Genomic DNA, 26,518 nt, shown 5'->3' on the forward strand with positions numbered 1-26,518 from the left:
CTTCCGGAATATATAATAATTTTCCCTTAAAAGGGATAAGTTACTTTCCATGCAAAGACATTGTGGATGCATGTAATTAACGTCTGGCAGTTCCAGGTATACTCTTTTTCTCTCTTTTAAATAATAAGAATTTTTAAAGATAATTTTTTTCAATTAAATATATAATTATGTAAGTGTACGGTAAGACTTATCCCTTTGTGAGAGGAAGAGAGTATATTTCCGGAATACATAATAATTTTCCCTTATAAAAGATAAGTTACTTTCCATGCAAAGACATTGTGCAGTGAAGTTTTAGAACTCTTAAAGGGCATCATTATTTTGAAACTTCATAAGAAGGAAACTAATTAAACACATGTAGATTCTCAAAAAATAAAAATAAAAATAAATTAAACACATGTATATATGTATATACTGGAGACTTGAGATTTATCCAGGCCATGCTATTCTCCATCTCCACCTTTAATAATAAGACTGTCACACTCAACCCTCTAGGACACAAAACACCAGAAGCAGCAAACGTAACACAGGGACATAATACATAGAACAAGCAACATAATCTTTTTCTTGAAGCTCTAAATGATGTGGAGCCTTACACAGTATGTTGGTTACCACTGTCATTGTCACTAATGCCGATTCCACAGCTTGAGCTAATTCCACAATCGCCCACCTTAACAATGAGTACAACTATGAAGATCAGAATTGTCCCTCAAAGGGAGATCATGCATATTTAAAGAATTAAGCTTAATTTAAATTCATTCTAGGATGCGTATTTAGTGTTAGTTAAATTAAATTAAGGTAGCATGGTCTGAGTCTGAGGGGTTTCACAGATGTGAGGGCAAGGTTCCCTACGATTATAGTATCAGGCCCAATCCCATTCTTGGACCCATTGTACTATCCCTTGTATAAATATGGGCCTTGTAATGGGCTTTGTTTATGACTTTCTCAATCGAGCTTTTTGTTATGCAATGTGTTTCCGTATAGCTTCATTTCGTTTGTATTATATCATATGGTTTGTATTGTGGTTATAATGTTGAATAACTCAAGTCATAACTAAAAACCTAAACAATGTATTTGAGATTTGACGTTAGCAGCTTTGCTTATTTTATAATGTGTTATTGTTGTAAATCTCTGTAACTTTCAGTAGTGTGGCTTATGACCCTTGAAACAAGAGTTATATAACTTGCTTGAAACACAATATTACGTAACCTACTGGAAATTATATTCCAAAACACAATATTAGATACCTTGCACCTAATCATTTCAATACATACCACAACCATACACATACTCTAAAGAACCACATACATTACAAAGTCTAAACTATCTCAAAACTCAATATTATATAAAATGCTCCAAGTCTCTTTCATGTGTTCCACAACCATAAATACATCAAAAGACCACAAATTACTATATTACCAAGTCCGCAATAGTTCCAAAGTCCTAACATGATAAACTAAAACATCCAAGAAAAATAACAAAATACCACATTTCACAAAGTCCACAATAATCCAAAATCCTGAAGGAGGCGTTCAGCCATGAGAGTCGCAAGTTCAGCTTCTTCGGCTGCAACAGACTACGGAGGCGTGCCTTGGCATTGGCAGCCTCCTCAACCTTTGGTCTGTAGACTTCTAAGCATGGCCTCTTCGTGTGGTCTTTGTCTGATTCACTCTCACCAATGCTTATGTCATTCCATATTTGCTGGTTTCATACAGCGCTGTAAACTCGGCTATAGACCACCGTAGGGGCTATAAAGCACGGGTGCGTTTCGAGACTCGGGTGCAGGTGCGGGACTCGGCAATTTTTGAAAAAGATAAGTACGGGTGCGGCGGGACTTGGCAATTAAAAAATTATTAAAAATATTTTTATTTATATTTTCTATATATTTTTACTATTAAAATATTCTTAAAAAACATATTACTATGCCTTGATTCACAAAACAAAGAAAGAAGAAAGCAAGAAACACAAAACCAAAAAGAAAACACAAAAGAAGCAACAAATATTCAAAATAAAATTGAGGAATGATAGATTTAGGGTGTTTGGGTCTCATTCAGAGCCAATTTCAGCTGTTACGAAAATATTCAAGGCCGATTTTGGCCGTTTCGATCTGTTTCGACCGTTTCAGTTGCCAACCGAAACAACCCGATTTTGGCTGATTCGGCCCGAATCGAAGTCGAGTCAGCGTGATTCAAGCCGCATTGGCGCAAGTTGGCTGAAAAAAAAAAGAAAAAAAAAAGAAAACACATGGCAGACGCGGCCCGAAGAGCGAGCAGCGGCGTCCCTTGCACGTCGCCGCGTAGGACGCGGGTGCAGCACCTTTGGCGCCGCGTCCGTGCATCCTAGGCAAGGGGGTTATTGTCACGCAGGATAAGCCGCGTTTGGAAACGCGGCTATGGAAAACACAGCTATATCTTATAGCTGCGTTTTTAGGGTATATAGCTGCGTTTTTAGGGTCTATAGCTGCGTTTTCCAAACGCGGCTATAGCCCTCGTTTTTTCTAGCAAGCAGCAGTCAGCAGCCAGCAGCAAAACCAATTAAGGAGTTTTCATATGTAAGTGTTACTTTTCATTCAAAATAAACTAAAATCTAGCATTTTTAATATTTAATAAAATTTGAGCAAAAAATATGAGGTCATATTTCACAGCATGCACGATCCAAAGTTAGATGCTTAAATACAGCACCTACCTGCAGAGAGATAATTATTTGCAAAATTAATGAATCAGGGGTCTTACAGCTTATGTTAGGATTAATAATTAGAATAAAGATAATAGATTTAGTACGGCTATTGAGTGGCCAGTTACACGAACTCTCCAATAAGCATATAAGATGCTTATACATTTTTTAATCAAGTGTAGTGAGGCAGGCCAACCTGAAGAAATGCCCTGTGTACTCTGATAGTGCTGATACATATCTGTTCAACAGAAAAATGAAATAAAAAAGTCAATAGATAAAGATTGCTAATGTTACATAAAGCAGAAGCTTTCATAAATCTTACATGTGCGCGCACACACATATATACATATATACAAACAGTTGTTTCATAAGTTGGAATTGACTGATGTCTACTGTTTTGTGGTAATAAAATAAATACATAGATAAGTAAATAATCATTTGTAATAAAAATTAGGAACTCAGAAGCTTAGCAAATTTCAAATTACAAAAGAAAAGAACTTTACCCTAGTAATGCATCAAGCCACACATATATGGTTTGCTTATTGTCATTAGGAACTGGGATGCCCCAATACACTGATGCTCGGGAAATGGAAAAAAATCTTATAAGCCACTTTTGATCGACCTTTGCACCTTCAAGCAAAAAAGATTATAGAAGTGATTAATAGAAAATTCCATATAGCAAGATACAAAAAGGGTATTCCTAACATTTCATCAATAAATTGCCAAGGGGAAAGAGATGCAGAGAGAATTTTAGATTAAATTCATAAAAACTGATTCCCCTGCCAAGCATGATCAACATTTGACAGCAGAAGCACTACCAATACAGGGCATGTCACCAATAAATCTTTACCCAAAAGGCATATTTAAAGTATTGTTGGTTCAGCACAAAAACGTTTTAAGGAATATATTAGCAATCATGGGCCATGGCATAATGACTCTTCAAAAAGAATATTTGAATGGAAATATCTATCAAATGCATTCTGTCATGTGTCTATAACTATAGCAATAGCTAATACAAATTTACTACAACAGTATATACACAATATGCTAATTATTATGCTTACAGCATTCTCAATCAGCATGCTCAGGCTCTTAGCAGGATACTAATCATGCTGAACGCAGCCCCCAAGAAAATCTTTTTGCAGTAAAGCTCATAGACAACTATTTAGGACATGCTAGACTAAGTTTTTTCATAATTACCTACTATCTCACCTCATTTAACCAGAAAGAAGGCTGAAAAAAATTTAGATTTTGTGTCAAAGTTTTTTCCAAGAATTTTTTATATTTTGATAGTGCAAAGTAGTAATTATCCACTTTCCGCAGAACACATGACTTCAGGTGCATAGGGCAACAGTTGTTATCAAGCAATTCTTTCTCATCCTGCAGATTCATAGAGCTAAAGACATTACACTATTGTGGTACACATACAAAACCTCTCTCAAACAAAACGACCACAATAAATACACAAACACATATTCAAACAAGATAGTGCATATATGAAAATGAAAATCAGCGAGAACATATATAAAATAAAAAAGGAATTCCACATAATGAGTAATCTCAACAAGTTCTTGTAAATATCAAAGGAGATTTTCTACACAAATACTAGCACCCACAGAAATAAAAGAACTCACTTTTTATCAAATGCTCAATTGTAGACAATGCAATAACCCCGTCACTAATCCAAAAGTATGTATGTGAATATAAAAAAAATAAGCAGATAAGGGAAATTAAATTTAGATAATGTTGCTACATCCACATTTACAAGTTCAAATGCAAATATTACCTGATACTCCTCACAGTAGACACAATAAATTCCTTCATATATATACATATATCACCATTGGCAAGAACCCTTGAGTAAAATTCCTTCACAATTAATTCATGCTTGGGATCTGACAGATCAATAGTCCGAATGAACTTATCATAAGAAATGTCTAACTGCAGGCAGAACGTAAACAATAAAACAAAGGAGATCATTAAAAATTGGAAAATATGCACAACAATTGGAACATTCAACAAGTCAGGCTAAAGTAAATTGAGTGTGCATTAGTATCTTGGGTTAATATTACATCTTTCCAGAGTGTCTTATATTCTTGTTAAATTATCATCGCAATGTTCACTTGGGTCAGAACCCCGGACTGCTGCAGCAGTAGCAATTTTCTCCCCATGCTTATCCATGCTGGTAATAAATACAACTTTCTTCCCTAACAGCCTCTGCCACAAGATATGAACCATACAAGTTTTGCCCTTTACATCATATTTTAACACTAGAATTGTTCAACAACATAAAATTACAACAATGCACATTTTTCCCTGACTTGCTTGCAGAAATATGTTACCTATATGCTATTAAAAATATATACACACACACACACACACAGTTTTCAAATAAAACCACAAAGCTATTTGAATTTACTCTTCATTAGTAAAAGAGCCGAGCTTTTGATTTGTTTTTACATCTTCTCAATTCATGAAAAACATATAAACCAATCGAGGGCCATATTTGATAAATCAAGCATACAAGAAGGGTATTTCTAGTTAATTGAAGCTGTGCAGAGTGTCCAGAAAGTAAAAAAGACAAAAAGAGAGAAAAGAGAGAAAGAAAACCTTTTTTTTTTTCATTTATGGTTTATGGTTCTTTATGTGGTTAGTGCTTGTTATATTCTTGAAATGTTTTCACACCTGTAACCAACACCCAAACAACACATCTAGGCTAACCCATCTGCCATAATCAATGTAAACTCTAAAGATGTTGGTTTCTATCAAAATGGAAAAGAATGCATAACAGAACCAACACAACCCATACTTTAGATTAAACCAAATCAGAAAAAAACCTCAAAGATCCAATCCATATTTAAATTGATAGTAATGAAATACTTACCAACTCCATTTTAAGCATTTCTTCAATGTAATATGTTCAAACCTCATAGACCCAACCCATACTTCAGATTCCAAGATATAGGTATGCAATTTCTAATTCCAAAGTATACAAACTCTAGCTCCCAAACTATACTACTGCTTTCATACTTCGTAGTCTCTTTACTAAAAAAGAATCTTTTTTTTTTCTTTTTGGGAGGAAACAAACAGAGTTATAGAGAGACCTGTAATCGGAAGAAACAGCAGCGGAGTTGAGATCGCCGACCACCGCGCTCAGTTCGTCGTCGGAGATCTGTATTTGAGTTTTCTTACAGAGAGAGGGAGACTGATGAACGAAAATGAGTTTAATAAAAAAAAAAAAAAGTACATATTTGGAGCCCAAAGGCCGAAAGAGAAAAGACTGTCCTTTTTTTTTCCTTTTTTCCTTAAGGTTTTATTTATTATTTTTTTTAAAGGTTGTATTGGTTAAACTTTTAAATCACTCTCCAAATAAAGTCGGTCATACTTTGACGCGAAAATCTATTTTTATTAGTGTTTATTTCGAACTTTTTCCAGTGAACCGAAAAAAAATTAGTAAAAATAAATCTCTTTTTTTTTTTGTAGTGATAAAAATTTAGAGAATAAAAAATAAAATTTTAAAATATAATAAAAAACCAATTTAATGCAAAGAACAAAAATAATATTTAGTAATATTAACAAATAAAAAACAAATAAATTCTTGGTTCAGTTTGCACAATTCTTGAATTTTCTTCCTTCATGAGACGCCCTCTTTCTCACGAGTGTGAATCCTGAATTTACTGTGAGAAGGATTTTAATTTTTTTTTTTTTTTTTTTTGAGATAAAAGAAGGATTTAATTCATAGATGGCCTTGCATGGATCTTCATTCCTAAAACCTCTTAGCCAAAAAAAAAACTTGCGCCAGGCGCTAGTCTTACAGAATATTCTTTTTTGGTCCACATAGTAAAAACGACAACACTCTTTTCGCAAGAAAAACACAAAAAACCAGTCCCGACACCCACAGTCCATGATATATATAAATTTCCCAATTCAAATAAACTCAAATGGATTAGGCAATAGGTAATCAGATCCTCAAAAAAAAAAAAAAGTAATCAAATCACGCGCACGTATAGACAATACAATTGTACATTAAGAATCAAACCTTAAAGTCTCATACATTAAGAAGTATTCTCCCCCTTTAGAATAACGACTTATTCAGTCAAACAAATAATTATATGCAAGGGTACAAAGGTCATCAACACAATACAGAACAAACAGCAAATCTCACACCACTGACACAGACAGTCATGCTTGCTTATTCTCTACTAACAACCAACAAAATTAAACCATGGAAATCTACTTTTTGCATGAACTTAATCTTCCTCTGAACGTAGAAGCTCCAAATGATGTAGAGTGTAAATTTAAGTACTACGCTGGTAACAAGTATCAGGCAGCTGAGGCTATGACAGAGCCATCGTCAGTATTCAGAGCTGGAAGTTGGATACTGACTTGACTGTTGATAATGCCGCCACCTTCGCTGGCGCCGCTGCCACTGCTAGAATTACATTCGCGTAGTTTACGAATGAGGATGACAATGAAGATCATGAAACCAACTATTGCGACAGCGATTTTGATGCCTAAGAGAAGCTTTTCCTCCCTGTTACAAAGTTAAAGTTTCTTGTGCATCATTACCAGAAAAGATTCAGAAATTGACAATAAATGAAACACACAAACACATGTATAAAAAATAACAATAAAAACTAATAACTACATATAGATAGTGTTACCCGATCAGAGGCGGAGGAGAATCTGCAAAAGTCCAACGTGCCATAGATAATTTGGAAGGCCTGAAGCTCAGATGTTGTATAGGTACTTGGAAGATTCAATGGAAGGCTTGAAACTCTAAGCATGAAGATGGGGTGTTATATAGGCCCTGTTTACTGTTACAATTGGACGCATCTTTCCACACGGTGGGTTCCACGGGTAGTTGCCCGGCTTATACGCATTTGTCCGCTGCTGGCTGTGCATTGGGCGTCAATTGCCCAGGGCAATTTGCCCCTGTAAAATCGCATTATTGCAATTTTCACTAATGGTAGATTGTCATTGTCAAGGGTAGCCTTAGAATTTCACATAAATTCACGAAACCGAAGGGTATGGCCCTTTGGGTGTATCATTGTCATTGTCAAGGGTAGCCTTGGAATTTCACATACAATTCACGACATCGGTAGCTTTTGGACCTTGGTGTATCATTTTATCATTGTCAAGGGTAGCCAATGAAGAATTGAAATTTTGTTAAAAATAATTCTGGAAACTCACAGCATCTATACTTCTGGGCGTCCATTGTCATAGTCAATGAAACGTTATCTATTTCTATTATCTATCTAGTACTTTTTATTTTTGCCAATTCTCAAAGCAAAAGTCATTTTGGTGTATTCAATCCACACTGTTTCACGAACTCCCTTTTTTTTTTATTGGAAATATCATATATTGAACACATTTTTTATTTTTTATTTATCTACATATGAGCTGTTACTCTAAATCTAATCTATCTATTAACTATATAAAAAGAGTCCCCTCAAAAAAAAAAAAAAAAAACTACATAAAAAGAGCCATTAGCTCTCTCCAAAAAAAAAAAAAAAAAAGCGCCAATAGCTTGTGAATAGTGTCTTTGGTTTATTCAATCGTTGAGCTTTTTTTTTTTTTTTTTTTTTCTTCAAGAGCCAATAACTCATGAATAGTGTCTTTGGTTTATTCAATCGTTGAGCTTTTTTTTTTCAAATACGCCAGTTTTTTTAGCTTTGTTTTTGCTTCTTTTTTTTTTATATATGTTTACTTTGTAAGCTTATGTGGTAGACATAAAAAAAAGTGGCAAATATTATACATATTTGCAAAAAAAAACATGAATGGGAAAAGCTATAATAGCTTCACTATAGTAGTTTTAGTTTGTTCAATTTTCACAGTTTTGTTGGTAATTTTTTTTTTTTTTTTGTGAATGTGTAGAGCTGCAATGGATTTGTTACACTATTTTGGTTTATCCAATTTGCATTATTTCGCATTGTAATAAAATATTAACATAACAAATTGAAACAATATTTTCCTAGTTGTTAAGGTGTTAATTCCTTATAAGTTAAAATAAAATTAAAAAATATCATACTGGAACCAATCACAACTAAAAATAAAAGTATTGTGAAAAAAAAATGCTATGTCCACAATATTTTTCACAACACTTCCATAACAAATCAAAAACTGTAAATTGTTACTAGTTCTAACTTAGACTTAGCAATGAAATTATTTTTTTGCCTACCAATAACAATCTGTAACAATCTAATACTTATGATTTGTTGTGAAAATGTCGTGAACAATATTTTTTTATGAAAATGTTATGACATCTTATTGTCGTCACAATATTTTCAAATCTACTTAACTGTCAATTCTTTACAAGTCAGAATAAAATATAACAAAATTATAAAGGTATTATGAAAATGCTATGCCATTTTGTTGTGTTTTTAGAAATTTTTTGTTTGTTTAGTCAGCTTTGTTGAGCCAAAATTCACTATTTCACATATAATTTTTTTCAGTTGACTTTTTGTATTGTTTTCTGTGTGCACCATTTTAAGCAAAAACACATAGTTTTATACACACAAATTTAGGATAAAAACACTTTTCATCTTTTATGTTTGGAGTAGTTTACAATTTCTCCTTAAACTTTAAAATCATGCAATCTTTCCCTTAATATTTTGGAAAAGAGCAAATATGTCATATTGTTGTTCTCTCAATTAAACCCTATTATGATTCTTAAAATATTTTATTTTGTAATGTCTAAAATACTTCCACTAAATTTTAACATTCAAAAAAAAAAATTTCATGTATTTTGAGTTTTAGACGATAGTAATTCTTGGAAAATTGAAATAATCATATAAAGTAATTTCTTTGTTAACTAAAGAATATTGATTTTCGAAGTTAAAATTTTTTAAACTTATAATTTATTTAATGAAAATTTGATGACACATGCAATTTTTTATCCTTTTTTTTATTTTCTTAGCAAAACCTTATTTATTATTGGAATATGATGATATTTGTTATCATTTTTAGAAGTTTTTAGTGAGTGAATATATTACCTTTAGCAAATAGGAAATAAAAAATTATTATAATAAAATAGATATTTATATGTTAAATAGCTACTCTAAAAAACTATTATAATAAAATAGACATTTATATGTTAAATAGCTACTCTAACTTTGTGGTTGATCAAAATTCTTATATGCATGAGATTAACTTTTTATAACCTAATTATCAAAAATTTTAAATTTAATATCTCTTTTGATTAATGTTAATCTCTACATATTTTAAAAATTAAATGATTTTTATTTTTATTTTGTGATGCAAATAAAATCTAAAATTTATTTTAATCACTGCTCTTTTTTTCATAGGAAGCACGTGCTGCCCAACTAGTTTTAAATAAAAAGACGTGAAAGTTATCACCTCACTACCACGAAACTACACTGTATTGGAATCATCTTTCCATTTGTCGAAAAAATATTATTTAATGACAGCAACATTTCTAACTAAAGTCAACCTTCTTGGTTGCACCGTTGCAGTGACACCTCATTGCCTTGCTTGTAGATTTCCGATGGAAGTAAAACAATTTTTTTTTTTTGGGTAAAAAGAAGTAAAATAACTTAAGATTGCATTGCAACTCCTAGAAAAATAAATAAACAACAACTTCAAATTGCTAAAAATGGGGTTCCTGGTTGCATACTCTAGTAAATAAAATAAGGGCCAATCCGCAAAGCAACAATAATTTTGGTTTATTTAAGGATATTATTAGGTATAAAATGTAAATTGTCCATTATTATTATTATTATTATTGTGAAGAACCTTTCTTTTACGATTCATTTATTCTAGATTTTTTAGTTTTTGTACTTAATAACTCATTTAGATGAATATTTATGATCTAGTTTCACATTTGATTCTACAATCAAGAAATAAAATTCTTTAAGAATAAATAATTTAGAACACATGGCGCAAAATTAAAACTCTAATTTGAAATTTAAATTTAAATTTTTTTTTAATTTTACCTATTATTGTTATATAGATTTGAACTATATACCGGTTTGAAAATTACTAGCAGGAGTTGTCACTGCAACAGTGCAATCAAGAAGGATGACGTAGAGATGACGTAAGGTCATTGAATAATAATGTTATTAAGCTAATCTTGTGCAACAAATGGGAAGAAAATTCCACTTTTAAGCAATTTGAAGTTTTTTTTTTTTTTTTTTGTGTGTGTTGTTTTTATGTTTTTTTTCCCCTTAAGAGTTGCAATCTAAAGTCGTTTTTCTTCCATCAGAAATTTGAAAATTACTAGCAAGGCAGTGAGAATGTGTCACTACAACGGTGCAACCAAGAAGGATGGCATAGATAAAGGATGGCATAGATCAAATGGCACTCAGTTTATATCTTTCTCTTGGTCAGGTGGGTCTATTTTGAAAATGAAAGAATCGCCCAGGTAAAGGCCCTGCCGATTCTTTCTGTTGGTCAGGTGGGGTCTATTTTGAAAAGGGGTCTATTTTGAAAATGAAAGAATCGGCCAGGTACTTGACCGAGAGAAAGATATAAACTGAGTGCCATTTGATGAGTAGATCAGTCTTTTGAGTGTTGGCAGCTGCGTAATATATGCAACATTCTTTTTAGTTCAACCCTTGACAATTCGAGGCAATCGTCTTTTTTATCTCCTCCTATGGCCTGGTAACACTTGCTAGCTAAATTTATTTGTGTGGTGATAGAGTTCTTATTATTTTCCTGTAATATTTATGCTTCTTTTTGCAACAGCTTGCATTTGAGCGTTAAAGACGTTACGGAAATCCTGAAGCTCCTGAACCTCATTCTTGAACTCATTCCTAAACTCCGCGAGTGTATAAGATATTTCAGAAGAGGTGGTTAGCAGCAACGACACCGGCGGTGACAGCACTACCAACAACAAAATGGGTATTGAATCTTACAACTCTATTGTTGCCTCTGTTGAAGCTTCTACATCTGCAGGAAATGGCGTTCATCATGCATACAGTACTCTTTCTTACTATTACTTAGAACTCCATGCCTTTTTTTTCTTCTAAGGCTTAGTTCAATAAGGAAGCATGGTGATTGCCTGATTGGTGAGGTTTTTTTTTTTTTTTTGACAGAGAGACAAGTTTTTCTTTTTCTTGGGGCCGTTATACCATCCTTGTAGATGTAGTACTATGGGCCCAAGATTGGGCTTTGTTCCTTATCTTCTCAGCCTGCCCTTTCTTTTATGCACTGTGTTTCCTTAATAGGCTTCTTCTGGGGTGTGTTTTATGGTTTGTCTTGTGGTTGTTATGTGATTAAAATTCTATCTCATTCATCCCAATCCAAAAAAATAGAAAAGAAAAGAAAATTGAGGTGTGAGATTGATGGATCTACTTCTTTTTTTGTAAATTTCTCAAAAAAAAAAAAAAAAAATTCCTATTTTGTAATGTTTTTAGTTGTAAAACTCGGTAACCTTCTTGAGTTTGTGGTTTAATTTTTTAGTATCACTTTTTTTTTTATGAAAAATAAAAGTAACACTTTTATAATGTATATGCGTCAACATATATTATTGAATTATTGTAAGTGCACAATTGCACCTGAACCCAAAGAAGATTATGGGCTCAGGCTCAATGAGCCTTAAACAATAAAATTTGTAGAGTGTGGGCTTGAAATCTAGGTTAGAGGTAATGAGAACTTGACAACAGGCTAAGAGTTACAAAACACTTGTAAATAACAAATGATAATTGCAAATAGGCCTCCTCGGACGTAAGCCGAGGACCACTTCTATATTATTTCTCTTTCTTTCTTAAAGGTTACAATTCTTAATTTCTCTCTTCGTTTCTCAGACCCCCCTTTCTTTGGCGTTCATCCCCTTAAATACTTTTTTTCCTGATGCTTTATCCACGTGTTGCTCCAACCCCCTCCCTCCTAGATATTTCTTTTCTTAGTGCCTTTGAATAGTGACCAGAAGTTTCAGTTCTACTGTTCAGGGGTCACTTCCCCATTAATGCGGCTAGGGAGGTAGGTGCAGAGTCTTTAATGTGGAGGTGGCAGCCTTTGCTTTTGGTATTTTTCTAACACTGGTGTACCTCGAAGGTTCAGGGTTTCCCCCCTTTAACCAACAGTCTTTCCGGAATATTGCCTTGACTTTCATAGTGAAGCTTCGAGTTCTCCTGGGTCTATTCGAGGAGAAACTTACCCTTGGATGTGTCCTCGGACCCTCGGCGTATGGACCGATTCGCAGTACTAACAGATTCTTAGCTTAAGAGCAGGTCGGCCCTCCTTGCTACAGTCCAAAGGCTCATATGCCTACTTGGGTCCTTTTACTCCCCACAATTATTATGTTAATATATGCCCAATCCATTTGAATTGATCTAAATTGGCAAAGATCTATCACCGATTGTGGGTTTTTTTTCTTCTAAATTATTAATATTTTATTTTTGCAGAAGATTTTGGTTTTTCATTATGTAAAGTGGACCCCAAAAAAATATTTTGAGGGTTAAGATTTATGTATAACTAAATCTGATGACTAAAAAAATGTAGAGGTATCACACTATCAGTCCATAGAATTTTAGAGTGTTTCATAGGTAAGAAATGATATAATTTCTTTTAGGGAAAAAAATGAAATAGTTTAATCAGATTTTTTTTTTTTTGAGGGAGTAGTTTAATCAAAAGTTATGACACCACTTTCATATATATTTAAAATTTTTATTAAAAAAATTTATACTTTACCTTCTTCCATATTACTAAAATTATATATAATGTGAATGCTACAATAGATAAGTAGGTATATATCAAATATTGTATATCATAAACAACAATAATAACTTCTTCTATTTTTGAACTTAACAATAATAATAACTTAGTTTGAGAAATTACTATCAAAACGAAATATAAATTAAAATAAATATAACAATAGTGGAAAATGTAAACCACCAAACACAGATATTAACACAAAACATATACGCCGTAAAAAGACTCAAAACTGTAGATAGTATTATTATCAACACTAAATATATAATATTATAATAATATATGCAAGCTGTAAACAACAGCAATACAAATAGAAAGATGTAGAAAATTCAAAGTCAAAAAGCATAGACTGATATTTAATATTCTTTTTAGACTAAGACGCATAAATCCGAGCATTAGCATATGAAAAAAAATATAAATATTATGTATCTACCGACACTACTTTATTTATTCTACCATTTTATTTTACAATTTATCTTATATTTTTATTTTTATTTTTACATACAACTAATTAAATAATATAAATTACCTAATAAAATAATAAAAAATATTATTCTCTCTCTTTTTTCCTTCACTCACTTTTTCTCTTCACACACTACCACATATTAAAATAATATATTTTTTTACCACCTATGAACTAGGTTGTAAAAAAAAAATATTATTTTAATATTTTTCATAATTGCAAATTTTTTTAAGTTTATAAAAACGGATGGAGTGAGTTTTAGGTAGTTAGGTTGTAAAATAGCAATCGGAGAATGTTTACATTCTCCAATGCTATTGTTCCAAGGTTGGAACTTTAGAAGCCTAAAGTTGAGTCAGGTTTTGGCTCAGGCGGTGATTGGGAGAGGCAAACCAGCTAGTTGTGGAGGCAAGTAGTCAATTGCTGGTTAAAGTCGATGGCGGTGGTGTAGGGATAATTTTATTTTCATTTTTTTCCAAGTAGATTTGGGTTTTTTAAGTAAACGACGGATATTTGAATTTATAAGAGGCTTGATTTATAAAGAATTTTTCTTTTTGGCGGATAATATTGTTGATTTGGGATTTTGTTGAAATTATTTTTGTTGTTTGTGTAAATTTGGACGTGCTATGGGCAATGAACGGGCTGGATTTTATTTTTCTTTGGGTTCCTTGTATCATTCTCAATTTCTTAAAGGGTTTTTTTTTAACTAATTTTAAAATTTTAGGGAGGCCCATATGGATTTAAAAAGAAGAGTAAGTCTGCAAACGAGGAACTAAAACCAATTTTTTTTTCTTCAAAAACCTGGGGGACAATAAGTAAAATTAGCGAGAAATTGGTGCTGTGTGCTTTCTGATGGCTTCATCTAGTGTGTGTATTGTGTGGTTTGTATTGTGGCTGTCTTGTTATGCAAGAATAAAATTTAAACTCATTCAACTCAAAGAGTTATATAATTTGAGATATGCACGTTGTCTTCATTTCAGATTTGGATATACTGACTTGATTTTAGCATGACTTGAGATTGGCATGAAATTTGGGCTGAATTGAGTTAATTCATAACCCGGAGAAAATCATAAATTTTGGAAATTTCTAGTTATTTTTAATTTTAAAGCCAAAGTGGTGAAAATTAAATATGTTAGGCCGAATTTATTGGGTCCCTTAGTGTTTGGGTTTGGGCTTAAAAAATTTCAAGTTCGAGAAACGGCATTAAAAAGATTTTGGATAAATTAATCCAAATCTGTAAGAACTTTATTTTGAGACCCATTATGTGTTTCATTACCGATTTGATGGTTTATGCTGTAAATTTATGAAGGTCATGAATGATGTAAATCGCTTAGGAATAATGAATATTAGTTAACCTCTAGTTTCGGGAAAATTGGATCATACTCCATTTGGGACAACAAGGTGATGGAGATGGTTGACTTTTGATACATAATATGAAATTTAGGTACTGTCAAGTTATACTTTTGAGGACTGCCTTAAATGGGTTTAAAAAGTTAAAGCACAAAATTTTAAACATTAAACCAAGTACTTATAAATAGTTAAATTCTTATATTTTTCTTAATACCTCGTATTCGCTTATACATAAATAGATATTGGTATGATTATTTTCCCTAAGTCATCTAATCCTGTATTAGGTTCTACTTGATACTATTTGGGTGACACAAATTGTTTGTTTGTTTGAAGTAAGTAGACTTTAAATAATGATTCTTCTCAAGATATTATATTATGGGGTAAAATATAGTTAACATTATTGAGATTTGGACTAATGCCAGTCAGATTCAAAACTGAATAACTTGATCCCTAAGCCCAACTTGGACCCTAAACCGTTACTTATTTTTGTCTTCTCTAGCGGTGATTAAGGACTAAGTTGGTCAATTTTGAAAAGTGTACCTAGCTGGTATTAACCCAAACCTTAGGATGGTTAACTGTATTTTACCCTATTTTATAAAATCTTTGCTAAATAGTTAACCTTTTTATGTAAAAGTTCTTTCTATACATAGCAATCTTTTTCTTTTTCTTTTTTTGATAGGATACATAGCTATCTATTCTATCACACACACACACACACACACACTTTGTGATAATCTTAACGTAAAAGAAAATGTTTTCAAACAATCAGTTAGACTATCTCTAATCTTTGCTAACATAGGGCTAAGAGTTGTTCCTCAGATGAAATGTTGTTTATTGTGGTGTGGTGCGTTGCTATTGTTTGCTCTTTGAAACCATTTATAATATTTGCTCTTAGGAGCCATTGTTATATTTTACCTTTTCGGAGTTTTTGTTTTTCATGGGATTCACTTGCTGATTATTAAGGTTGTTTTAGTTTGACTAATATTTTATATACTGATTATTGTTTATTGTTATTGAGAAATTGAATGTGAAAAACAACTTTATTGTTAAATGTATTATTATATGTTATTATAAGTAGTTTACCCATTGATGAAGTGATGTTCTTGTAATTGAACTATAGCTTATTGAAACTAGGCAAATCTTTTAAGAGAGCATTTGTTTATTTAACAAGTTATACGTATACTGTTAAATGTGCACTTCCAAAATAGGTTTTACTATTTCTACTGAATTACTTTCATACTATTGATAAACGTTTTGTAAAAGTTAATACATCATCTATTATAATGCTCATTTTCACTTAACACTATCATATGATGTAGTCTCTTGTTCAACTATTAGCTCACCACGCCCCTTTTTTTCCACCATTTTCAGATTAGTGCAGTAGACTCTCTTAATGCAACCAGTTAGTGATCGTTGGAGCTATGAACTGAAGACTATATGTAGTTGAGAACTATGTAATAAAATTTTGCTTTGTTGTGTTTTTTTAGGGTTGTAAATTTGGTAATTGTAAGACTATTTGAGGATGTATTTGGAGACTTTATTTGCTCATATTTTAGTTTGATGAATTGTTGAGAGATTTGATATTTAAATGTGGTGTTGACGGTTTGGCTTATTATATTTGGATAGTTATTTATGCTCTATTCTAATTTTAGAGCTTAGTGCCTTATCTAAAATTTTCATTTGGGATTGAGTCATGATAATGAGCTTCATATATCTACTTTTAGTTCCATTATGTGGCAATCGATAAAACATTTACTTGTATTATTTTAATAAGTTGTTAGACTCATTAAATGGGTAATGTGATTAAATGTATACATCAATAGTTTTACTTTTATCAATCTTTGTGAGTTAGAGGAATTTTAGTCCAAGCTGGTTTCTTTTTGTATAGTAGATATTTTTTTTTTCATGGAATGGGGGTTGTTGTTGTTGTTATTATTATTGATGTTGCAAAAGAATGCCTTCTTTATAGGATGGGCCCAAAAGAATATTTCAAGGGTGGAGCCATAAAGATGTATATAAGATTGTTAAGATGGTTGCTCTCTGTAAGCCAATTTAGGCATGAATTTGGCCTAAAAGGGGAAGTAATTTAGGGCTAATGTGAACTAAACTAAATCGGTGCATTTTTACCTTGGTTAAAATTTTCAAATGAGGTGAAACTTCTCCCTCTCTGTTTTTTTGTTTTATTTTTATAGGTCGAGGTGAAGAGAACTTTTTCGTGTTGATTTTAATACTTTTTGCAGCAAATGTGAAAGTTAACAACCACAATATAAATTAGCTACAAGTTCCATTAAAATACACACACCGTGCCAATGACTCTCTCTCTCTCTCTCTCTCAAGAGTATATGGTTGACGATATTTAATACTAACAAATCAAATTCATCCAGGGACGGAGCCAGGATTTTAAGTTAAGGGGGGCGACTTTGATCTCTAGTTTGGCAGCTTCTTAGTTGTGGAGTTTTTTTTTTTTTAGTTTTTAATGTGTGCATTTGCTAGGTAAAGACAAAATTATTCTATTTAAAACTTTTTAAAGGGCAGTTATTTATTTGAGTAAAATTGGTTAATTAGACTTAATTTTTTTTAACTTTGCTATTGGTGATTTTTGTTGTTGCACAAATGTTTTTGGGCTAGTATATGTTGTTTTAGATTTTAGATCTATAAATTTTTAATGGCCTTTAAAATGAGAAAAGTGCTAGAAGTATATTAATGATATAGTGAGTGATTATTGATAAGTAAAAAAGTTATGCAAGTAATAAACCCAGATGCGAACCAATAAGAATTTGTACCTCAACAGTTTATAAAAATATTGTAAATAAGTTTGTATCTTCAACGTTATTCTAAAAAGATTCAATAATATTGTTAATGGGGTAAAATGTAATTTTATAAAACAAAATTGCTAAAATTAATGCATATATATATATATATATATATATATAAATTTTTTTTTTAAATTAGGGGGGGCCACTGCCCCCCTTGGTCAATGAATGCCTCCGTCCCTGAATTCATCTAAGATATTGGCCCTCTGGAGATATCATTTTGAATATTCCAACAGATGCATTTCTTATACTTCCATTTTTGGATATCATGATTAGGTGACTCAAGAATTAGCTTGGTATGCTAAGGAGACAAAAGAAATGCTCGGTTTGGCTTGAGGAGATACCTGCTTTTCTCCTTCCCATAGAAAACTCTGATTAATTATAAATACAATCTATCATTTTGGGCTAAAAATTAAAAATAAAACTATGAAACAAGACAAAGATGCACCTCCTAGGCCCAGTTTCCACAATTCTTGAACTACCTTCCCTCGTAGGCCAAGTCCTAGCCCAAATTTAATTTAAGCTTAACTATAAAGCCAAAAATAGGTCAAAAGTCTTTAATCCAATGACTACCTTGCAAGCCTCAACCGAAAATAGAACTTGTGTGTGGGGCAAGTTTTACAGTCTGCATAATATTCTTCTAGCCCACATGAACAATCAAAATATTTTCAATGAAGGGCATGATGAACATGATACTCAAATTTCAATTTACAACTTTAGCAAGTTGTGAAACGGATAATAAAATTTTTTATGTCACAATCTACTCAAATGGATCGGGCATTCAGTAGTGTAATCAAGCCCTATAGTCTAATACACATCAATGTTATTAATTTCGTTAATAGATCAATTAATTGGTATAAATCGCCCATATACTTCATCTCATCCTAAGTTCTGGTTTATTCCAATATGTTCCACTAAATTTTGGCATGTATGCGAATAAAACATTAAGCTTTTTTCTTGGCTCATTTTTTAATTTTCTTATTAGAATATGGAATTTGAATTTGATTATTTTATTTGATATCATTGTCAAGAGTAATTGGAGCAATTTGAGTTATTTATTTGATTCATCATAATTTTTTTTTATTTGATATTTGAAATTTGGTCTATTAAGCTAAACTATTGATTCATTCTAAAATTTATTTCCTTTGATATGATATACAACTTTATGATGAATTATTTTATGCCATTAGAAGTAACTATGAAATGGTAAGTCAGAATTAATTAATACTAAAATATTTTGTCTCAATATACAAACAATAAATATGGAAATTTTGATACTCATACATGCCATTAGGGGGTGTGCAGTCATCCTGCCAATTCGCCAAAATCGATCTAATCCAACCCAGTTTTTAAGGGTTGGTGGGTTAAGTCGAATTGTCAAAAGTTTTTTTACAATGGGTCGAGTTGGTGCGGGTCAACAGATTTACAAATCCGCCTAACTTGACTCCACCCACATATATTTAAAATATACATTATATAATTTTATTATTTACTCTTTTGTTTATCAATTGACTTAGGATAGAACTATATGATATCTTATAAACTTTGAGTTGAAGCATTAATAAAATAGCTTGTGTTGGTTTGGTGTTATGTTCAAGTTTATTAGGTTATAAATTTGCTCTTAATTATTTGTACTGGTGTTGTTCTAATGCTCAATTAAAAATTAAAAAAAAAAGAAGAAAAAAACCGTCCAATCCAATCTACGTGGATTGGTTTGTTTTTTTTTTTTTTTTTTTTTTTTTTCAACCCGACCATGATGGGTTAGATTGAAAAAAAGTCCTCAACTTGACCCATTTACACCCTTACATGCCCATCTTTAGACAATATAAAATGAGATTCTACATAATATATTTATATATATATATATATATATATATATATATATATATGTATGTATGTATGAATGTGGGGGTGGGGGTGGGGGTGGGGGTGGGGGTGGGTAATAATAATAATAATAAATGATACTGTTAGATTTAAATCTTAAGGACGCATGTAATTAATTAACCTCTACTAGTTTCAAGAATATTCTTTCTCTCTCCTTTAAATAATAACTTTTTTAACAATTCTTTATTCAATTAAACATATATAATTACATAAGGTACGGTGATGATCACGCTATAACATGACAAGTGCATATTCAAAGTATGGATTACTTACATACAAAAACATTGTTCAGTGATTTAAAAAAAAAAAAAAAATTGTTCAGTGAAGTTTTAAAATTCTTAGAAAGGACATCATTTTTTGAAAGTATATAAAAGGAAAATAAACCCATATATGAAAGGGCATCATCTCTCTCCCCGCCTCTCTGTCTCTTTTTTGTTTTTTCTTTATGAGAATCTCATTTCTCAATCTCTCTTACAATAAATAGATCTGAGTATCTTATCAAAAAAAAAAAAAAAAAAAAAGATCTGGGTAAATCTTTCCTCCCTTTTCAACTCTCTTCCTAAGAAAGTTGATCTAGCAATGGAAGATCTAACATCTAAGAGCATTCGCATCCGGAAATTGTATCCTCCTCTCTCTAATTTTTACCTCCCATCTATTGTCTCCCATCTCTCTCCTCTCTCTAATTTTTACCTCACTTCCAGCGGCAACTTCCACCGGAGCCTTCATTTCCGACGAGGTGGTGAAATAGTCCGAAGCCATAATCTTATTCAGCCTCTCTCTCAATGCCGAATCTACAACAACACACAAAGAGACAAAATCACACACACCAATTATTCAAAACAAAGAGATCGTCGGCTGAACCATGAATTGGAGAAGAATCAAAAGATAATTTTTTCTTAAGACCATTGAATAGGTTCAAGAAAAAAACGCATCAATCAAACAAAATCCAACAATAACCCATCAACTCACCCAAAACTTCATAGATCAACCAAAAACGCATCAATCAATAAAACCCACAAACAAAAAATCCTAAATTTCACAACAAAATCCTAGATCATAAATAACCCAAAAAAAAAAAAAACAGAACAAACAAATCATCAATCAAAGAAAGAAAAAACAAATAAATAACATATTTCGGGATTCAGAATCACTAACCCAAAAGGGATGTGTTGGCTTCAGTCAACTCTAAGAAGCATTGGCAGTGTTGGGAATGAGAGGAATGGGGCTCTTCTTGCCGTTCTTCGAGTTGGCCTCTTGTTCATGGATCTTCTGCATCTTGATCATTCGCTCTATGACGAACTCGTACCGCACTTCTCATAGATGTGGCGTTCAGTCTCGCACTTCCATGGGAGGTACAACTCGGCTTGCCTGCACTTGTTGAGAGGAATCAGCAAGTGGGCACACTGGTCTCTATAGGGAATGGGCACCTTAGCCTCCACCACCTCAGGCTGTGTTGCTATCATCTTCTTCGATGACCCGTCCACTTCAGCCATACCCAATTCAGCCACACCCACCTCTTCCTTTAAGCACCGGTCATAGCAAAAAAAAAAAAAAAAAGTCTAACATAGAGAAGGCCCAACACACCGGCGTGGAGGCCCAACCACCGACACAAAGAGAGAGAGTGAGAGTTGAGAGCAATTCACAGAAAGAGAGAGGGAGACGAAATGAGGAAAGAGAGAGAGTTGAGAAGTCTGACAGAGAGGAGAGAGAAAGAATAAAACAGATTAAAAAATAAATACAATAATCTACAGTGCCATAGTAAAAGTAGGATGACACTGTAGCATTATTGGAAAAAAATTTACAATTCTTCACTTTTTACCATTCTCGATGTTGGAAGTTTTTGAGAGATAAATGTTAAACAAAAGCAATATATGACATTTAGCATTTCGAATGAGAGGCATGAGCTTTTAGCAGTGAAGGCTTTAGCTTTTGGCAGTGATGAATGAGCCTAATTGCTGGCCTTTTTAGTGAAAATTTTTGTGGGATGAAGGAACTGTGAGAACTGTTCACAGTTCTGACAGCCATGAGGTTCAAGCGCAGTTCAAACAGTTCTCTCACTTTTGTGTATAGAACGACTCTGGGGTTAAAAGAACTGTGATAAGAAGGGGTTTGAGGTTAACCAGGTCAGATCGTATGATTCGGTCTGGGTCAAAAAATCTTGAACTTCTGCACTTTTTGGTGTTTTCAACAAAATTATTCAGTGAAATTATAATTAAAAAAAAAAAAAAAAACATAGTAGTAAATGTGAAATATAACAACAGTAATACAAACTAGTTGCAAGTTCCATTAAAAACACACACCGTGCCAATGATTCTCTCTCTCTCTCGGGCTGGCCCAAAAGTTTTGGAGGCATAAGGCAAAATCTTCAAATTGAGCCTCTATTCTATCATTTAAATAATATTTAACTAGTATTTTATATAATAATTTTAAAATATAAAAAAAAATCTATTCTTTTTAATTTTTAATATGATTTTTTTTTATTATAGAAAATGCTAAAGTTGTAACAAATTTTACTATAAACTGATGTTGTAACGGATGTGATCAGTGACATAAAGCTTATAAAAATGCTAGAAATATTATAAAATTTACAACATGAGAATTACAAAGATATATTACCAATTACAAAAATTCATTCAAAAATTGCATTCAATAGTTTGTTGAAGTCAACCTATCATATTCATTGTCACATCAAATTATAAAAGTTATGTAGTAAAATTTATAGTATTTTTTAATATTTTCCTATTTCAATTACTTGTAATTAGTAATACATCAATTTATACGACCTATTTATTTAAATTTGACTTTTCTTTATCTCTAGCATTACTTAAGGTCTATTTGGGAACAACTTATTTAGCTGAAATTGAAATTTTTTTGCTAAAAGTGTAAAAAAAAAAAAAAAAAGTTAAAAGCTAATTGAATAGTACAATTAGACCCATAAATAATACAAAAAAGTGCAATGAGACTCATAAATAGTAACAAAAAGAAGTAAATTCTAAAATAAGCTGAAACTTTAATAAGCTCCAAATAGACACTTATTTCTATGCGCCTTCTGAAAAAAAAAAAAATGTAAACTAAATTTTTTTTAATATCTCCCAAATTTTTTTTTTAAACCAATATTTGCCCCCCAAATTTGGGGCCTTTTTCTAGTAAGGGGCCCTAGGCAATGGCCTAATTGGCCTAGGCCTAGGGCCGGCTCTCTCTCTCTCTCTCAAGTATAAAATTTACATTGAATACTAACATTGAATAATAACAGGTAACAAATCAAATTCATTAAAGGATATTGCCTTCTGTAGATATCATTTTAAATATTCCAATAGATGCATTTCTTATACTTCCATCCCTAGATATTGTAATAAGTTGACTCAAGAATTGGCTCAGTATGCTAGGGAGACAAAGAAACCCTCGGTTCTACTTGAGGACCTTTTCTCCTCCCCCATAGTAAACTTTGATTCATTATAAATACAATCTTCCATTTTGGGCTAAAAAAATAAAATAAAATTTTGAAACGAGGCAAAGATGCACCTCCTAGGCCCAGTTTCCACAATTCCTGAATTACCTTTTCCCCTGAATTACCTTCCCCCATAGGACCAATCTTAGACCAAATTTAATTTAAACTTAACTATAAAGCCGACGATAGGTCACAAGCCTTTAATCCAATGATTGCCTTGCAACCCTCAGCCGAAAATAGAAATTGCAACAGGGGGCAAGTTACAGTCTACAAAATATTCTTTTGGCCCACATAAACAAAAAACTGAAAAAGACCACCTTTGTTAAACCCAGCCTAAGATTTATCAGTGACACAATAAAATTTTCTCACCAATTAACATGATTGAATAATGCTAGGGACACACCTAAATCCACAACATGTTTTATTGTGACTTATGTATAATAAAATATTTCCAAGGGCATGATATTACTCAAATTTCAATTTACAACTTTAGCAAGTTGTGAAAAGGATAATGGAAACTCTGTTATCAAACACTAATAGTGAACAAAAACATTAAGCTTTTTTTATCCAAAAAAAAAAAAAAACATTAAGCTTTTTTCTTGGCCCATTTTTTTAATTTTCTTCTTAGAATGTGGAATTTGAACTTGATTCTTTTATTTAATATCAATGCCAAGAGAAATTGGAGCAATTTGAGTTATTTACTTGATTCATCATAATTTTTACTTGATTTGATATTTGAAATTTATTACGCAAAACTATTAATTCATTCTGAAATTAATGTCCGTATTATATATGGTAATATTAAAAATGTTTATGATTTGGTTTAGTATAGATAATTGATATGATCTACAACTTTTTGATGAATTATTGTGTTATTAGAGGTAAGTACGAAATGGTAAGTCAAAATTAACTGATACTAAAATATTATGTTTTAATATACAAATTGTAATCATGACAATTTTGATACACATGCATGCCATTTAAACAATATAAAATGAGATCCTACAAAATAAATAAATAAATAATAAAAATAATACAGTTAGATTTAAAACTTCAGGACACAAGTAATTAACGTCACTGGTTATAAATATACTCTTTTTCTCTCTTTTAAATAATAAGATTTTTTTTACGCTAATTTATTTAATTAAAAATATTATTTTATAAGTGTATGGTGAGCCCACCCATTGTGAGAGAGAGAGTATTCTTCTGGAATACAAAATAATTTCCCCTTAAAAAGGATGAGTTACTTCACATACAAAGACATTGTGCAGTGAAGGGCATCATTTTCTGAAACTCAATTAAAAGGAAACTAATTAAACCCATGTATATGTGTATATATATAGGAGACTTGAGATTTATTCAGGCCATGCTATTCTCCATCTCCACCCTTAGGTATAGTAGACTGTCACACTCTGGGACACAAAACACTACAAGCAGCAAACATAACACAACATAATACACAGAACAAACAGCACAATCTTCCTCTTGAAGCTCCAAATACAAATGATTTGGAGCCCTTACACAGTATGTTAATTACCGCCGTCACTGTCACTAATGCCGCTTCCACAGCTGGAATTAATTCCACTACTGCCTAGTTTAACAATGAGTACAACAATGAAGATCAGAATTGTCCCTTGAAGGGAGATTACGTGTATTTAAAGAATGTATTGTGGTTGCTATGTTGAATAACTCAATTCATAATTAAAAACCAAAAACAATGTATTTGAGATTTGATGTTGGCAGCTTTGCTTCTTAAGTTTTTAATGTGTTATTGTTGTAAATCTCTGCAATTTTCAGTAGTGTGGCTTAATTCTTAAAGAAAGTATCATTTTTTAGACGGCCTTTATGACCCTTGAAAAACTTACTAGAAACACGATATTACATAACCTACTTCAAATTATATTCCAAAACACAATATTATATAACTTGCTCCTAATCATTTCAATACATACCACAACCATACACATACTCTAAAGAACCACATTACAAAGTCTAAACTATCTAAAAACACTATTATATAAAATGCTCCAAGTCTCTTTCAATGTGTTCCACAACCACACATACATCAAAAGACTACAAATTAGTTTATGTCATTCCATATTTGCTGGTCTCATATATAAGAGCAGTCAGCAGCAAAACCAATTAAGGAATTTTGATATGTAAACAGTGTTACTTTTCTTTCAAAAGAAACTAAAATGTAGCATTATTAATATTTAATAGAATTTGAGCCAACAATATGAGGTCAGATTTCACAGCATGCACGATCAAAGTCAAATGCTTAAATACAGCAAACTACCTGGAGAGAGAATTCTGTGCAAAATTAATGAATGAGTCAGGGGTCTTACAGCATATATTAGGTTTTAATAATTAGAATAAATATGATCGATTTAGTAGATTTAGTACAGTTATTAGGTGGTCAATTACACAAACTTTCCAATAAGTATCTTTAGAGAGCACATGACACAACAAGCCACATTCCAGATACAGAGGTGGAACCTGGTCAGGGATCAATTGGAATTACTAACACGGAAAACAACATCACATTTTGCTGTCAATTGCAAATAGCATGCCAATTAAATCAAACAAACATTCACAAAAGTGTAATCACTTCTGAGCAAAAAATATTATAAATTCATAGAAGATGCTTATACCTTTCCAATCAAAGAGTAATGAGGCAGGCCAACCTGAAGAAATAGCACTTTGTAGATTAGCTTGCCCTGCATCCTCTGATAGTGCTGATACATATCTGTTCAACAGAAAGATAAAATAAAAAGTAAATAGAAATTAATAGATAAAGATTGCTAATGATATATAAAGCAGAACTTTCATAAATCTTACACACACATATATACAAACAGCTGTTTCATAAGTTGGAAGTTGACTGATGTCTACTACATGTTTGAGGTAATAAAATAAATAAACAGAAAAATAAATAAACATTTGTAATACAAATTAGGAACTTAGAAGCTCAGCAAATTCCAAATTACAAAAGAAAAGAACTTTACCCTAGTAATGCATCAAAGCACACATATATAGTTTGCTTATTGTCATTAGGAACTGGGATGCCCCAATCCACTGATGCACAGGAAATGGAAAAAATCTCTTTGGCCACTTTTGATCCAGCTTTGCACCTTGAAGCGAAAAGATTATGGAGTTGATTAATAGAAAATTCCATATAGCAAGATACAAAAAGGGTATTCGTAACATTTCATTAATAAA

The 26,518-nt window shown here is 32.0% G+C and overlaps 1 protein-coding gene and 1 pseudogene across 3 annotated transcripts in view; both read right to left on the bottom strand.

The window, feature by feature from the left end:
* Positions 1–20,507: 20,507 nt before the first annotated feature.
* Positions 20,508–21,471, bottom strand: LOC142644599 (NADH dehydrogenase [ubiquinone] 1 beta subcomplex subunit 7-like; annotated as a pseudogene).
* Positions 21,472–21,857: 386 nt separating this feature from the next.
* LOC142642804 (methionine--tRNA ligase, chloroplastic/mitochondrial-like) overlaps positions 21,858–26,518 on the bottom strand; it is a 42,932-nt gene continuing 38,271 nt past the window's right edge. For 2 of the 3 annotated variants that reach the window (XM_075817229.1, XM_075817228.1), the window contains 3 exons: positions 26,305–26,430; positions 25,951–26,045; positions 21,858–22,017 (listed from right to left, as the gene is read on the bottom strand). In XM_075817229.1, coding sequence (XP_075673344.1) covers positions 21,935–22,017; positions 25,951–26,045; positions 26,305–26,430 — 304 coding nt within the window. In that variant the 3' untranslated portion in view covers positions 21,858–21,934. Of the gene's footprint in view, positions 22,018–25,665; positions 25,796–25,950; positions 26,046–26,304; positions 26,431–26,518 lie in introns of those variants that run through there. The other variant, XM_075817230.1, reaches the window with a different exon arrangement.

Source organism: Castanea sativa, chromosome 7 (genome assembly GCF_040712315.1).
Source record: "Castanea sativa cultivar Marrone di Chiusa Pesio chromosome 7, ASM4071231v1".
Classification (NCBI taxonomy): domain Eukaryota; kingdom Viridiplantae; phylum Streptophyta; class Magnoliopsida; order Fagales; family Fagaceae; genus Castanea; species Castanea sativa.